The sequence below is a fragment of the Girardinichthys multiradiatus genome, chromosome 6 (assembly GCF_021462225.1).
Source record: "Girardinichthys multiradiatus isolate DD_20200921_A chromosome 6, DD_fGirMul_XY1, whole genome shotgun sequence".
In the NCBI taxonomy this organism is placed as follows: Eukaryota; Metazoa; Chordata; class Actinopteri; order Cyprinodontiformes; family Goodeidae; genus Girardinichthys; species Girardinichthys multiradiatus.
In genome coordinates, this window is record NC_061799.1 from 7724145 (window position 1) to 7736646 (window position 12502).

At 39.1% G+C, this 12502-nt stretch overlaps 1 protein-coding gene across 3 annotated transcripts; it reads right to left on the reverse strand.

Annotated features, from left to right (window-relative positions):
* Positions 1-1045: 1045 nt before the first annotated feature.
* On the reverse strand, positions 1046-12224 carry LOC124869939 (complement factor H-like). Of its 3 annotated transcripts, XM_047368196.1 has the most exons (9): positions 12123-12224; positions 11853-12044; positions 11414-11593; positions 11142-11333; positions 4013-4063; positions 3616-3777; positions 3375-3539; positions 1375-1400; positions 1046-1227 (listed from the first exon to the last, which is right to left on the reverse strand). In XM_047368196.1, exons 1-9 carry the CDS (start codon positions 12178-12180, stop codon positions 1216-1218), a joined length of 1038 nt encoding a protein of 345 aa, XP_047224152.1. In that variant the 5' UTR covers positions 12181-12224; the 3' UTR covers positions 1046-1215. The 3 variants fall into 3 exon arrangements, with proteins under 3 accessions (XP_047224152.1, XP_047224154.1, XP_047224155.1); XM_047368198.1 differs by lacking the exon at positions 4013-4063 and having other exon boundaries at positions 12123-12195; XM_047368199.1 differs by lacking the exons at positions 11142-11333; positions 11414-11593 and having other exon boundaries at positions 12123-12195.
* Positions 12225-12502: the final 278 nt, after the last annotated feature.

The following is a 12502-nucleotide window of genomic DNA, read 5'->3' on the forward strand; positions in this document are numbered from 1 at the left end:
TATTGCAGGGATGGGAGGGAATTGCAAATGAAAAATCAGTCTCAAAATGGCAGAAATCGCTCCTTTCTTACTTGGATTGAATGATTTCAGTTTATCAATTATAGTGTCAGCTGGCTTATCTGGGAACCCTGGGATGGAACCTGAAACATAATGGCTGACTTGTAGGTACCTAAAGAAATGAGATGTGGGGAGGTTATATTGGGAGGACAGTTGTGCAAAGGGGCAAATTTACCTTCAATAAAAAGATCTTTAAAATACCTCAGGCCCTTTTTAAACCAAATGTTAAAAGTGGGATCTTGCATCGATGGGGGGGACATTTGATGATATTGTATTGGAAAGTCTCATCTTTAGAAGGCCAAAGTATTTTCTAAATTGTGAGTAAATTCTAATGGAGCTATTAACTACAGGATTGACAATTATCTGGTTCATAGGAATGGTTCATATTACTGATGATAGAAAAGGAGAGTCACAAGACTGTTTCTCCAGTTCTCCAGTTTTAACTGAGTAATAGTATACCCAGAATGACAGACACCACAGATATGTTGCCCAATAATACTATCTATGATTTGGGAGAGCCATTCCACCATCTTATTTTGATTTTTGGAGATGGTCTTTTCTCAAGCGTGGCTTTTTCAAGTATAAATAAATAGCTGGGGAGCACAGACATTTTAATCACATTCACTCTCCCTATTGATCACTTTTGTCAAGTATTTAGTTATGGGTGTAAAACTTCTAATAAGGCATTTAATAAGCAGGTTACATATTTTTCTTCCTATGTTCCTGTAAGGAGACATGGGTAGATTTAAGAAAACTCTAACAAGGGAAAATATTTTGTTATGGGTGTTTAAAAGGTATTGTTTTCAACAAGTAGAAATTTGCTCTGATGGCGTTTAGGTGTTAGCTGCTTCTGTTGTGTGATTATTAGAGTGAGCAGGTTTGGATAAAACACTGACTGCTTTGACAGATTTTATAAATCTGGGGGTTTATTCCCAGTGAGGATTTTGTTGTTTTACTTTCTATCTTTAAATACAGACATAGACAGATATGGACAGAAAAGACTGAACTTTATTGGTATGTTAGAACAGAATGTAAAGCCAGTATTGTGGTTAGCGATGTAGTCAATCTGAAGTTGGTACAAATGGGTCCATGTTCACATTTCTTCCTAGTCCATCTGCACACCTGAAGAGAGCCACATCTGTTCCTAATGGTACAATCTCAGCATATACCCTGGTTATAAAACAGACAAACATATAAATGAAGTGTTTTTGATGTTTAGGCATAGAAAATATCATTTTGATGGGGTCACTGAGATGCAAGAAATATTAATTACATATATGCAACAAAACTGTTTTTAAGTAAAAGACAAACACTTACAGTCTGTATTTGGACCCTGTTGCAACCTGAAAAAAATCAAAAATCCATGAGAATTTCAATATATTTTATTTCATGTCTGTTCCAAGGGTGGCCAACTCCAGCCCTAGGGAACCTAGATTTGTGTGGGCAGACCTTGTGTGGCCTGGCCTATAGAGGAGTTTTTAGGTCATGAAAAAATTCAATATATTTTGTCACTCATTTCACAGACTGAAACTCAGATATTATATAGATACATTTCAAATAGAGTGAAATATTTAAGCCATTTACTTCTGCAAATATTGATAATTATGGCTTAGAGATATGCAAACCAAAATTCAGTGTCTCAAAAAATGTAATATTGTTAAAAAGTGAAATACTGGGAACTCCTGATGTCACACCCTAAACAGTCAATGAACTCAAAACAGCTGCAAAGGTTTCCTGAGCCTCTAAATGGTCTGTCAGTCTGGGTCAGTAGGATACACAATCATGGAGAAGACTGTTGACTGGACAGATGTCCAGTATCAATATCTATAGGAATATGTGAGTTTCACTTTCTGAAATCAGTAACAAAACATATTGAACATTTTCATGATATTCTAACTTTATGTGCTGTACCTGTATGTTTAGCATGTACCAGGGTTGCAGAAGTCCAGTCTTCAAGAGCTATTCTACAACTCTTAGATGCGTCACTTCTCCAACACACCTGAATTAAATAGCTGAATTCCCCCATCCGCATGTCATTCAGCTCTGCAGGAGCCTGGTGATAAACCATTTATTTGATTTAGGTGTATTATAGAAGGGATGCATCTAAAAGCTGCAGGATGGTAGCTTTTAGATGCACTTTCAGATGATTTTTTTAGCACAGAAGCACCACAGGGGACTGTACTCTCACTATTAATTTTCACTCTGTACACCTCAGACTTCCAGTACAAGACCAACTCCTGTCATCTGCAGAAATACTCGGATGATTCCGCAGTCGTGGGGTGGAACAGAGATGGACAAGAAGCTGAGTACAGGAAGGTGGTGGACCGCTTTGTGGCATGGTGTGGAAACAATCATCTCATTTTGAACGTGACTAAAACAAAGGAGATGATTGTAGATTTTAAGAGAAACAGGAATGAGTCAAAAACGATTTCTATCATGGGAGAAGAAGTGGAGGTGGTGGAGGACTATAAATACCTCGGTGTTCACCTGGACAACAGACTAGAGTGGAGATGCAACTGTGAAGCCATCTACAAGAAGGGACAGAGCAGACTGTACGTCTTGAGGAAGCTTAGGTCCTTTGGTGTTTGCAGCAAGATGCTGCAGATCTTCTATAAGTCTGTTGTGGAAAGTGTGATCTCTTCTACCATCATCTGCTGGGGAAGCAGCATCAGAGCCAGGGACTTAAAAAAGCTCAACAAGCTGATAAAGAAGGCTGGCTCTGTTCTGGGGACTCCTCTGGAACCTCTGCAGATCATTGTGGAAAGACGGATTCTTCATAAAATGAAGAACATTATGGAGAACCCTGAGCATCCTCTTCATGAGACTGTCCTACAACAACAGAGTGTCTTCAGTCAGAGGCTTCTTCAGATCTGCTGTAAGACGGAGCGCTACAGGAGATCCTTCCTGCCCACAGCCATCAGCATCTACAACGGCTCTTTGAAGAAACCTTCATAATATGAGCTATAACAACATTTAATTTCCCTTTGGATGAATAAAGTATTTTTGAATTGAATTGAATTTTGAGGACTGGGATTGGCAATATGTTGGCTCTATGTTGCTAGAGACAAGGATGCTACTGTTGGATGATACCATGACTGCAACAACTGGCTTTACATCTAAATGTAATACATTGTTAATATTTCTTGAAAAGTCAGATGATATATTTTTAGGCACTTCATTCAGAATGTATCAGACAATAAGCAAATACAATTATATATTTAACTGCAAACTCTAAGAGATGTTGTTCATGACCTTCTGGTCTATCTGCTCCATGTTTTTACTATCTAAGTATATGGTTCCTGAAAACTGAAACTTACATCTGGATGCCTGCAGCTCCCCATTAATGCACCGGACCTCAGAATAATTTGGAAATGACCACTTATCAACACAGTCCAGCCACTGTGCCTCCCCATTTCTGAAGTATTTATCGATGGTTAATATCAGGTCAGAATGGTCTCCAGCTCTCAGTAAACAGAAGTCCTCTGCAAAAAAAAAAGAAAAACTAAACTTTTTTTCTATTTTTTTTATGTAACACTTTTAGTGTTGTCTTCATTTTACCTTTGCATCTGGGGACTTCAGACCACGTGCCATCACTGTGACACACCACTGTATCAGAACCCACTAACTTGTAATAATCTCGGCACTGGTACTTCAAATAACGTCGTTCCTCTTCCACAACAACCCCGTTTGGAACTTGAGGGTGGTCACCACAAATATCGACTGAAAAGGAGAGATAGCCTTGCATAAAGTTGAGTTTCCTATTTTAACACTTCATCTCATATGTTCTTTTCTTCAGCTTTACAAACAAATCAACAAATTCTTCTGATAAATAAGTTTTCTTATTGACTCTGTGCCCCAGGACTCATAGGAAATGTGTTTCACTTAAATAGTTAGACTGGTTAATATCTAGACAAGAACATGTCATACAAATGGAGAAATGAACGTGCTTATTTACTGGATGCAGAAGAAGGTTGAGTCTCCTTTGTTCCAGGCTTGGCAGAAGATGCTGGAGGAGACAGAAGCAGAGGTTGCACAGTGTGTTCAATGAAACATCAAATATTCAGTCAGTCATTTTCTATACCGCTTCTTCCATAGTGGGTTGCGGGGAAGCTGGTGCCTATCTCCAGCAGTCTATGGACGGGAGGCAGGGTACACCGTGGACAGTCCATCGCAGGGCAACACACAACCACACACACACACACTCATTCACACACCTAAGGTCAATTTAGAGAGACCAATTAACCGAACAGGCATGTCTTTGGACTGTGGGAAGATCCCGGAATACCCGGAGAGAACCCACGCATGTACGGGGAGAACATGCACACTCCATCCAGAAAACCCCTGGCCGAGAGTTTGGACCAAGGAGCTTCTTGCTGCAAGGCAACAGTGCTACCGACTGCCCCACCGTGCAGCCCCATCAAATATTAATTTGAAATATTTACAGTTTTTCCCACTTTGAATAATATTTTTTCTTCTCCACAAGTAAGTCTTTGTCCCATTTTTTAGTCGTTTCCTAGTTGCCTGAACCCACTAATTGAAGCAGCCACTCTTTTGGCAAAGACATGAACACTCTTCCTTGGTTTAGACACAACGTGCCAACACATTTTCATTGTGATGCACCTTTGTTGCATAATGGTGAGCACAGGTGGCAAAAGTCAAACACATTTAAGGCACAGGTGTCACTGGTTGAACACAACAACTCAAAATTGATCACATTTGTGGACAGTGATGTGAGGGAACATATATATAAGCCAGTTCAGAGAGCACTGGTTTGTGAGGCACTACAATGGATAGAAATCTGATGGAGGGTTCAAACCGACCACAAATGACGCGACAGGAGTGAGTGATTTTCATCTTAACCCTATATAGAGGCGCGTTCAGGAGCGAAGCGATGCGAACTGGGCGAAAAGAGTGAAGCGAATTCCCTGGAGATGAAAAATTGGAACTTTTCTATCAAAACGTGTCGTGTCTTTAGCCCTCTTTTTAGCACAAAAACCTAACAGCAGTTGCTCAGGGTACATCTATGTTCAAGTAGGAAATTATATTTTATTCAGAAGTATTTATTTTTCAGATGCATATGGCAGTAAGCATGATTTCTAGGTTGTCGATCAGCCGTTATTACATACAAGGGTGTAACTTTGGCTCTATTGGGGGAGCTCTCTGCCTGGTAGTTTATTTATTGAATCATTTTCTTTTGTAAAAGGAATCAGACTAATTTTGCATTCCTGTTTTAGAAATTCATTCTAATGCTTTTACTGTGATTTACATAACTGTCCTGTTTTCTTTGTATTTAATCTGCAGTTTTTCTGTTCCACATCAGTTCAGCAATTAATAAAAAGCTTACTTTACTTCATCTTTTTCTAACACAGAACCAAACATTTTTAGAGCACCTTCATATTCATGAATGCTGCATTGTGGTGTTTCAAAAGCTTCACAATAATTTGACTTTGTTTAAATTTTTTGTTAGTTTAAGTGAAGGATGAAGATTAACAGTTTAACTAATGAACAAAACATTTGGCTGAAACAGATAAAACATTTAGTTATATTGAGAAAAAACTTTCTGCTCAGTCCATCCAACTAAAGTTGTTCTTAAACTCAGAGAAACTGTTCACTGTGGCTTAAATAAATGTGCTTCTTTTCTCATCTATGTAAATAACTTTTTTAAATTTTACTCTCTCACATCTGAGGCTCCATTGTCATAATGTCTTACATTTCTAAAAAGAAAACTGGTATAAAATTGATTTTCTCAGATTTTAATTGAATGGTAATCCCCTAAAAACACACTTATTTATTTGAATTATGCTGTGAGCTATCCCAACATTTCATAAAAATATGTTCCTCCTTTCATGAACCTTTTGACTAAAGATCAGATATTTTTCCCATCATGATGCAGATCCAGGCCATTTAACTTCACCTGTAGTTCAGGTAAAGGTCCCTCATCATGACCCTGATGAGCCTCATCATGACCCAGATGAGGCTCATCAGTGAACCTCCACCTCATGTCTTACTGGGTGAATCAGTGATTAGCGCTAGCTTACAATTAGTCCATTCTGAGCCAGCTCTCAGGTTTAACGCTAACAGTCTGGGTTAAGCCGCTGTGTCTCGACATGTTCCTGGGCGAACACACCCACCAGGCACCCACTCTCTGGTTGGCTCCGCGGCTGCTGTGAAATGAGCCATCTCCCCTATTGATTCGCTCAGTGTAACTTTTCTGGTAAATAGTGAGGTAGGCCTACGTTCCTAGACCGAACAGCTGTTCTGGACTTTTCCAGAATGGACAAATTGCCAGTCCGCCTGAGCCTGTGCGCGTAATTGCGCAGTCGCGGTACCACGTGTGTGCAAATAACCACTTTTTGCCCTCTTTTCCTTCCATTGTCAGGTTAGGCAGAACGGGCAGTGATTATTTGGCAGCAAGCAGGTGGAGACTGCACCTGCTGCCAGGTTAATTGCCCGATCAACCAGTAACATTAGCGGGCGGATAAGCAGATAAGTGTCAGTATTCATCTCCATGGCGGATTGTGGGTGAAGTGGTTCCTGCTGCCAGCGTGCCTTTCTTGGTGTGATTGCAGTGATCAGCACAGATAGATGGAGGGATTCAACAAGTGATTGAGTTCAAGGGTGTTTGCAGTGACTTATGATTGGAAGCCTTCCATCAGGGACCTGGGTAAGCCTCGTTAACTGGGTTTTATTTTTTTGTAACCTTTTATCAACATACAAGTATTTTATCTCGTTTGGGCTTAATAAATATTCATTATAAACTCGAAACCCTAGCTGTGTCCTGCTTATTGCAAAACGAACTTGTGTGCTAATTGATTTCCTGAGTGAAAGTCCCAGGTGTCGTTGACACAAAATCCAATCTTTTTGTGCATGTTAAACCTTCAATCGCCACAATTATATGGAACACAATAGAAACAAATCTGACTGTGATTAATAAAAATTTCATTTTGAGGCTTAATGCATCTTTTGAACAGACATGAACTCCTAAATCTCTTCTTTCGTGAGATTCGGGGCTGTTCTGTAAACATCTGGAGCTTCAGCCCCAGAGGTCCAGGTGACAGGTCTAACAAAGCACCTGGGTACCACTGTATGCTAGTCTACATGCACCGCCTGTCACGATGTGGTTTTGGATCGAACCAAAATGCAGACAAGAGCTCGGCAGGATCATCTTTGTAATTCAAAGATTTATTTACAAGGTCAAAAAAAACGTAGCAAAATCACTGCAGGGTTCCCAAGGCAAGGCGTGGCAAAAAACAAAGCATAATCATGGACGAGAAACGAGGTGTGACGAACACAAGCAACCAGCCACGAACAGAGACACCAAACCAACTAATATACTGGGGAAAGACAAAGGCAGGTAATCAAGGGAACTGAGAACAGGTGCGACAAGGAGGCAGGGAAGCAGCAGGAACAGGTGAAACAAATAAACAATAAAGAGAAACCAAGACCTAAGCAGAATAGACTAAGATAAAATAACCAAAACATAAGAAATCTAGAATAACCAAGAGGTAAAGGAAATAGAGGAACTGGAAGGAACAGAAGAATAACAAGAACCTAAGGCCTAAGCAAAAGGAAACCCTGACTACAAGTAAACGAACAAACACTAATAGAAACAAACTGAGAATGAAGCAGAGGACTAGAATAAAAGTCAACAATAACTCAAGCTGACCTAACAGGAATCAGAACTGGAATACTAGAAACTAAACATAAAGAACTAAGCTAGACAGAACAGAATAAGAACACAGAAAGGGAATAAAGACAAGGAGGAACAGAAAACAGACTAGAAAAACAAGAAGTGTGCAAGGTGAAAATGAATACCAAACCATAAATAAACACAGAAATATTAAAAGAGGAGCTAACGAATCCAGGAGAACAAAGGACCCTAATACAGACACTAATCAATAATAGAACCATACAAAGTAATAAGGAAACAACCACAAGGAAACTTAATGAGGGAGGAGTACAACAAAACACCAGGAGGCGGTAGAGGGAGTAAAACAAACTAATAAACTTAATAGAAACAACTAGACAAAATAAACCATCACAAGAAACCATAAAACAATGTCCAAAATGTCACTCCGTGACACCGCCATTCAGTGTGTCTGCATGTGTGAGTGGCATAGGGAAAACTAACTTAACATTAAAATATTGAGATGATTACAGAAGCTGACACTGAGGTCTGCAGAATATATGAAATCCATCAGAAAAAAAACCCCCATCAGATCTCTTTTCAGCACGTTGATCTGTAATGAATTAGCGGGGTGTACAGTTCTACTTGCCTTATTGGGTGGCTGGAGTTTAAATGAATCGGATAAGAGTGGAGACAGGGCCCTGCTTAATCTGAGAAAACGCCGTTTTAGACCGCGTAAAAAGTGTCGCCGTCGAGCGTAAAAAGCGGCGTTTATAGCAAGCCAACTGTGCCACAAAACGCCACTTTTACCAAGCGTCCGGTTAAAAGGTCACGCAAAAATAAACGAGTTTTTGTGGTCACTGAACGCCGCTTTTTACGCGCAACGGCGTTCAATGTCCTGAGAAAACGCTGATTTTCTTTTGCCGCTTTGTGACGCTTTTTACGCCATCTAAAACGGCGTTTTCTCAAATTAAGCAGAGCCCTGCCCACACTCTTCTTATCCAGTGCATTTAAACTCCAACCACCCAATAACAAAAGAAGAATTGCAGACCGCACTAATTCATAACAGATCAACTGTGCTGAAAAGAGATTGATGTTTTTTTCTGATAAATGTCATATATTCTGCAGCACTCAGTGTCAGTTTTTGCTTCTGTAATCATCTCAATATTAATTTGAATGTCTTTTAAGTCAAAAGTAGAGAAAAAATACACAATAACGGAAACTAGTGTAGGTGTAATCTAAGTAATTAAAGTTAAACACAGCAGTGTGTAACTGGTTCACACAGAATTAGGCCTTATGAAATGTGTGTTTCATATGAAAACATAATATGGTTTACAAAGGTGTATATAGTTTTTACAAGAGTTTCATTTTGCACAGGATCTGTGGTGTTCTGCATATTGTGTGTGTGGTTGTGCTTATTGTGTGAAGTGTTTTAAAATTCCGAGCCCTGTTTTCAAAATCGTGCTTAAGCAATCGTAAAAAACTGTAATATACTGATGATTTTTGATATTTTTGGCTTGACATGGTATAGTAAAATGTCAGGCAAGTGACAGGACACAAATAAGGTGAAAAATTCGCTGGAATCGGAGGTGGTCTGAACGCACCATGAGAGGAGTTCATGTGAGAGGTGGTCTAGGTGGTCAGTGAAGATAAAGAACAGTAATATCTGATGAAATCAGAGCTATTCCTGGTATGAGCTTGAGGGAGATGTGGCTGAGTGATGAACTTCTCATTTTTATATTTTTGTACTTTCTTTTAATAAGGCTTACTGTATACAAGTGCTAAATACACAGGTCTTTTTGTTTTGCAACGTGTATTTAGCCTACAGTGAGCAATAAACATTTATTTCTACAGCTTCATGTCCCGACCGCTGTATTTTAAATATTTCTATGTAGTGTTTAGAGACTGCTCAGTAGTATTTTTAAATTTGATTGACTCGAGGCACGATCTGACAACATAGTTACTGAACTGTTTTGAGGTGAGAGTTTGGTTTTGCAAGAACAGTCTGAGGTTTTGTGAATGCAGCTTTCAAGAAATGTGTTTTAGCAATTGAGAAAAACTGTAAAGTACGCATAATTATCAAAATATCACAGCGCTGAAGGATTTTATTCTATTTAAATTGACCTTTTTGGCTAACTTTTATTTTGAAATGTCTTTGTTATTTTTATACATTATGTGCACTTAAACACTAGCATCACCTGGGAAGCTTTAGCCAATAAGGAAGCAACAGATTTATAAAACGTGGAGGGCAGGATCCAGATTTAAAACATGTTAAAACAAGTGAGGGTCTGTGACATAATAGGTGAACGAGCACAGAAGTCACACCACATTACTTACTGCATGCTCCAATAAGAAGTCAAGACATTTAACAAACTCAATTCAATTGAATTATATAGATTCAAAGTCAAGTACACATGTTCCATTTGGTCTTTGTTATCAAACAATCCAGTCAAATTCAGTTTATTATTCAAATTGGTTAAATATCTAAGGACACCCAGCAGATTGCAGTCCTGGATGAGCTTGTAGTGACAGTGGACAGTAGCTTGCATTGTTATGCTTACTTTGCTGCAATCCCTCATACCGAGCATGTATGTAGGGCCAGTGGAAAGAAAAACTCCCTTTTAACAGGAATAAACCTCCAGCAGAACCAGGCTCAGTGTGAGCGGCCATCTGCCACGACCGACTGGGGGTTTGAGAGAACACAAACCTTATTTATAGTTTATTAATGACTAGACCACGTTATCACCTCTTTACTCTTTGCAAACTGTTTGTACTGCATTAACACACAGACACACAAGTGTCACCCCTTATACTGGCATAGAGAGCCTATTTGCATGGTGCTTAAATAAGTAACTAGACATGTATTGCAGTTCATCCAGTTCTTTACAATATGCATAGTGCGTACACTGTTATTCGGATATTAAACATTTCTGATATATTGTGCAGCCGTACTTCACGTGGCCTTCAGATTAGCTCAAAAACAATGTGCAGAGAGCTTAATGAAATGTGTTTTCTTGGCTGAGCATCTGCATCCAAACTTTACCTTACCGAGTGTAATGCAAAAAGTTGGTGTTTCAACATGACTGTGCACCAGTGTACAAGCCAAGTTTGCTCTGGAAGAATTTAACTGGGCTGCACAGAATCTTGACTTCTTAACAACTTACGTATGAATTAGAGCAAAGACTGGAAGCCAGGTCTTCTCGTCAAAACAATAGTGTCTGCCCTTACAAATGCACTTCTGGGAGAATGGTTGAAAATTCACATAAACACACTCCTTAACCTTGTGAAAAAGATGATCTTCAGCTCTACCCAGAATACCTGAAGATATTATAGCTGCAGAGAATGGACTGCCATCCTAATAAACCAAACTGATTAAGAAAAGGATTCCACGGAATTTCATGTGTATGTGAAGGCAGACAAGTAGATACCTTTGCATGTCAGCACAATATTCACTTACTGCAATTTGGGACTTCACTCCAGCGTCCAGCTTCACACTTAACAGATTTCTGGGATTCTTTATCCTCTGTAAGAAATCCATCTTTACAATGATAGTTCACTTTTGACAACTCAGGAAACACTTCCTTGTATTTCTGATGAATAATGACTGCATTGGAGACCTTTGGTGGTGGGTCACATGCAAGGGGATGTTCTGGAATAAAATGTTGCAGTTTATTGGAAGAGAAAAAGATACTCTTGGACTGAAAGGATCAGGACACTTAAAGGACTTACTCTGACAGACCAACACAAGGGACCATGTTCCATTGGCACATGACACAGTATTCCTCTGATTGTTTAATGAATATCCTTCAGCGCAGTTTATTTGTATTATACTTTCATTCTCATACCATTGCTTTGAGTTGTGATCGAATATGGCATTAGAAATAGCTGGACGAGGGCAGGCTGTCATCACTGAGACACCAGCAAACAACAGACAGACATAGTTGTTTGACATTAAGTTTATAATAAAGGGTTACTTTTTAATCAGACTGGAAAGGTAGAGTATCAAAACCCAGGTTAATATCATCAATAAGCCATCAAGGTTAAAGCAAAAAAATGTTTCTATTTCTAATATGCTAAATAATTGCTCTTATAACACTTTTTCAACTTTTGTAAATGTGCATGATTAAATAGGACCGGAAGAGTTATTTATATATTATGAAATTCTCACCAACACACTGTGGTTCATCAGACCATTCACCATTTTCACATTGGCTTGTTGCCCACCAACCTTCCACTGTGGGTTTATATCCCGTATCACAGCTATAGTTTATCAATGTCCCATGAGGATAAGAATCTTGCACCGGGACAAAATACCCATCTTTCAGGCTGGGAGTGCTGCAAGGTCCCTCTCCATGTATAGCTGAAATAAGCCAAAAAAACAGACAAAAATTGTCAGCAATAATATCAGCCGCTTCTCTAATAAATTTACTGCACTTACCATGCAGCACTCCAGGGCTCCAAACCAGGAGAGCTAATCCCAGACCCCTCAGCCACATGTTGTCAGGAATCAAATCACCCCGAGACTGCAGAGTTAGGATCTTTGTTCAGATCAGAGCCTGTTAATAATTAAGGCATTTCCCCGCTTAGAGATAAGAAGTGAAGAAAAATAAACATTGCATAGAGCTGTTGCTTTGCTGTCAATACTAATTGTGCAAGCAGGGACATTTACTTGCTACTGAAATAAGAAAGAAGGAACATACACACTTATATTATACACAGCTTTCCTGTAACTTATACTAAGTTATTAAGACTTTATGATGGAAGAAACTGAAAATCAAATAAAAGATTATATAAAACACAAATAATGCCAAAAAAATC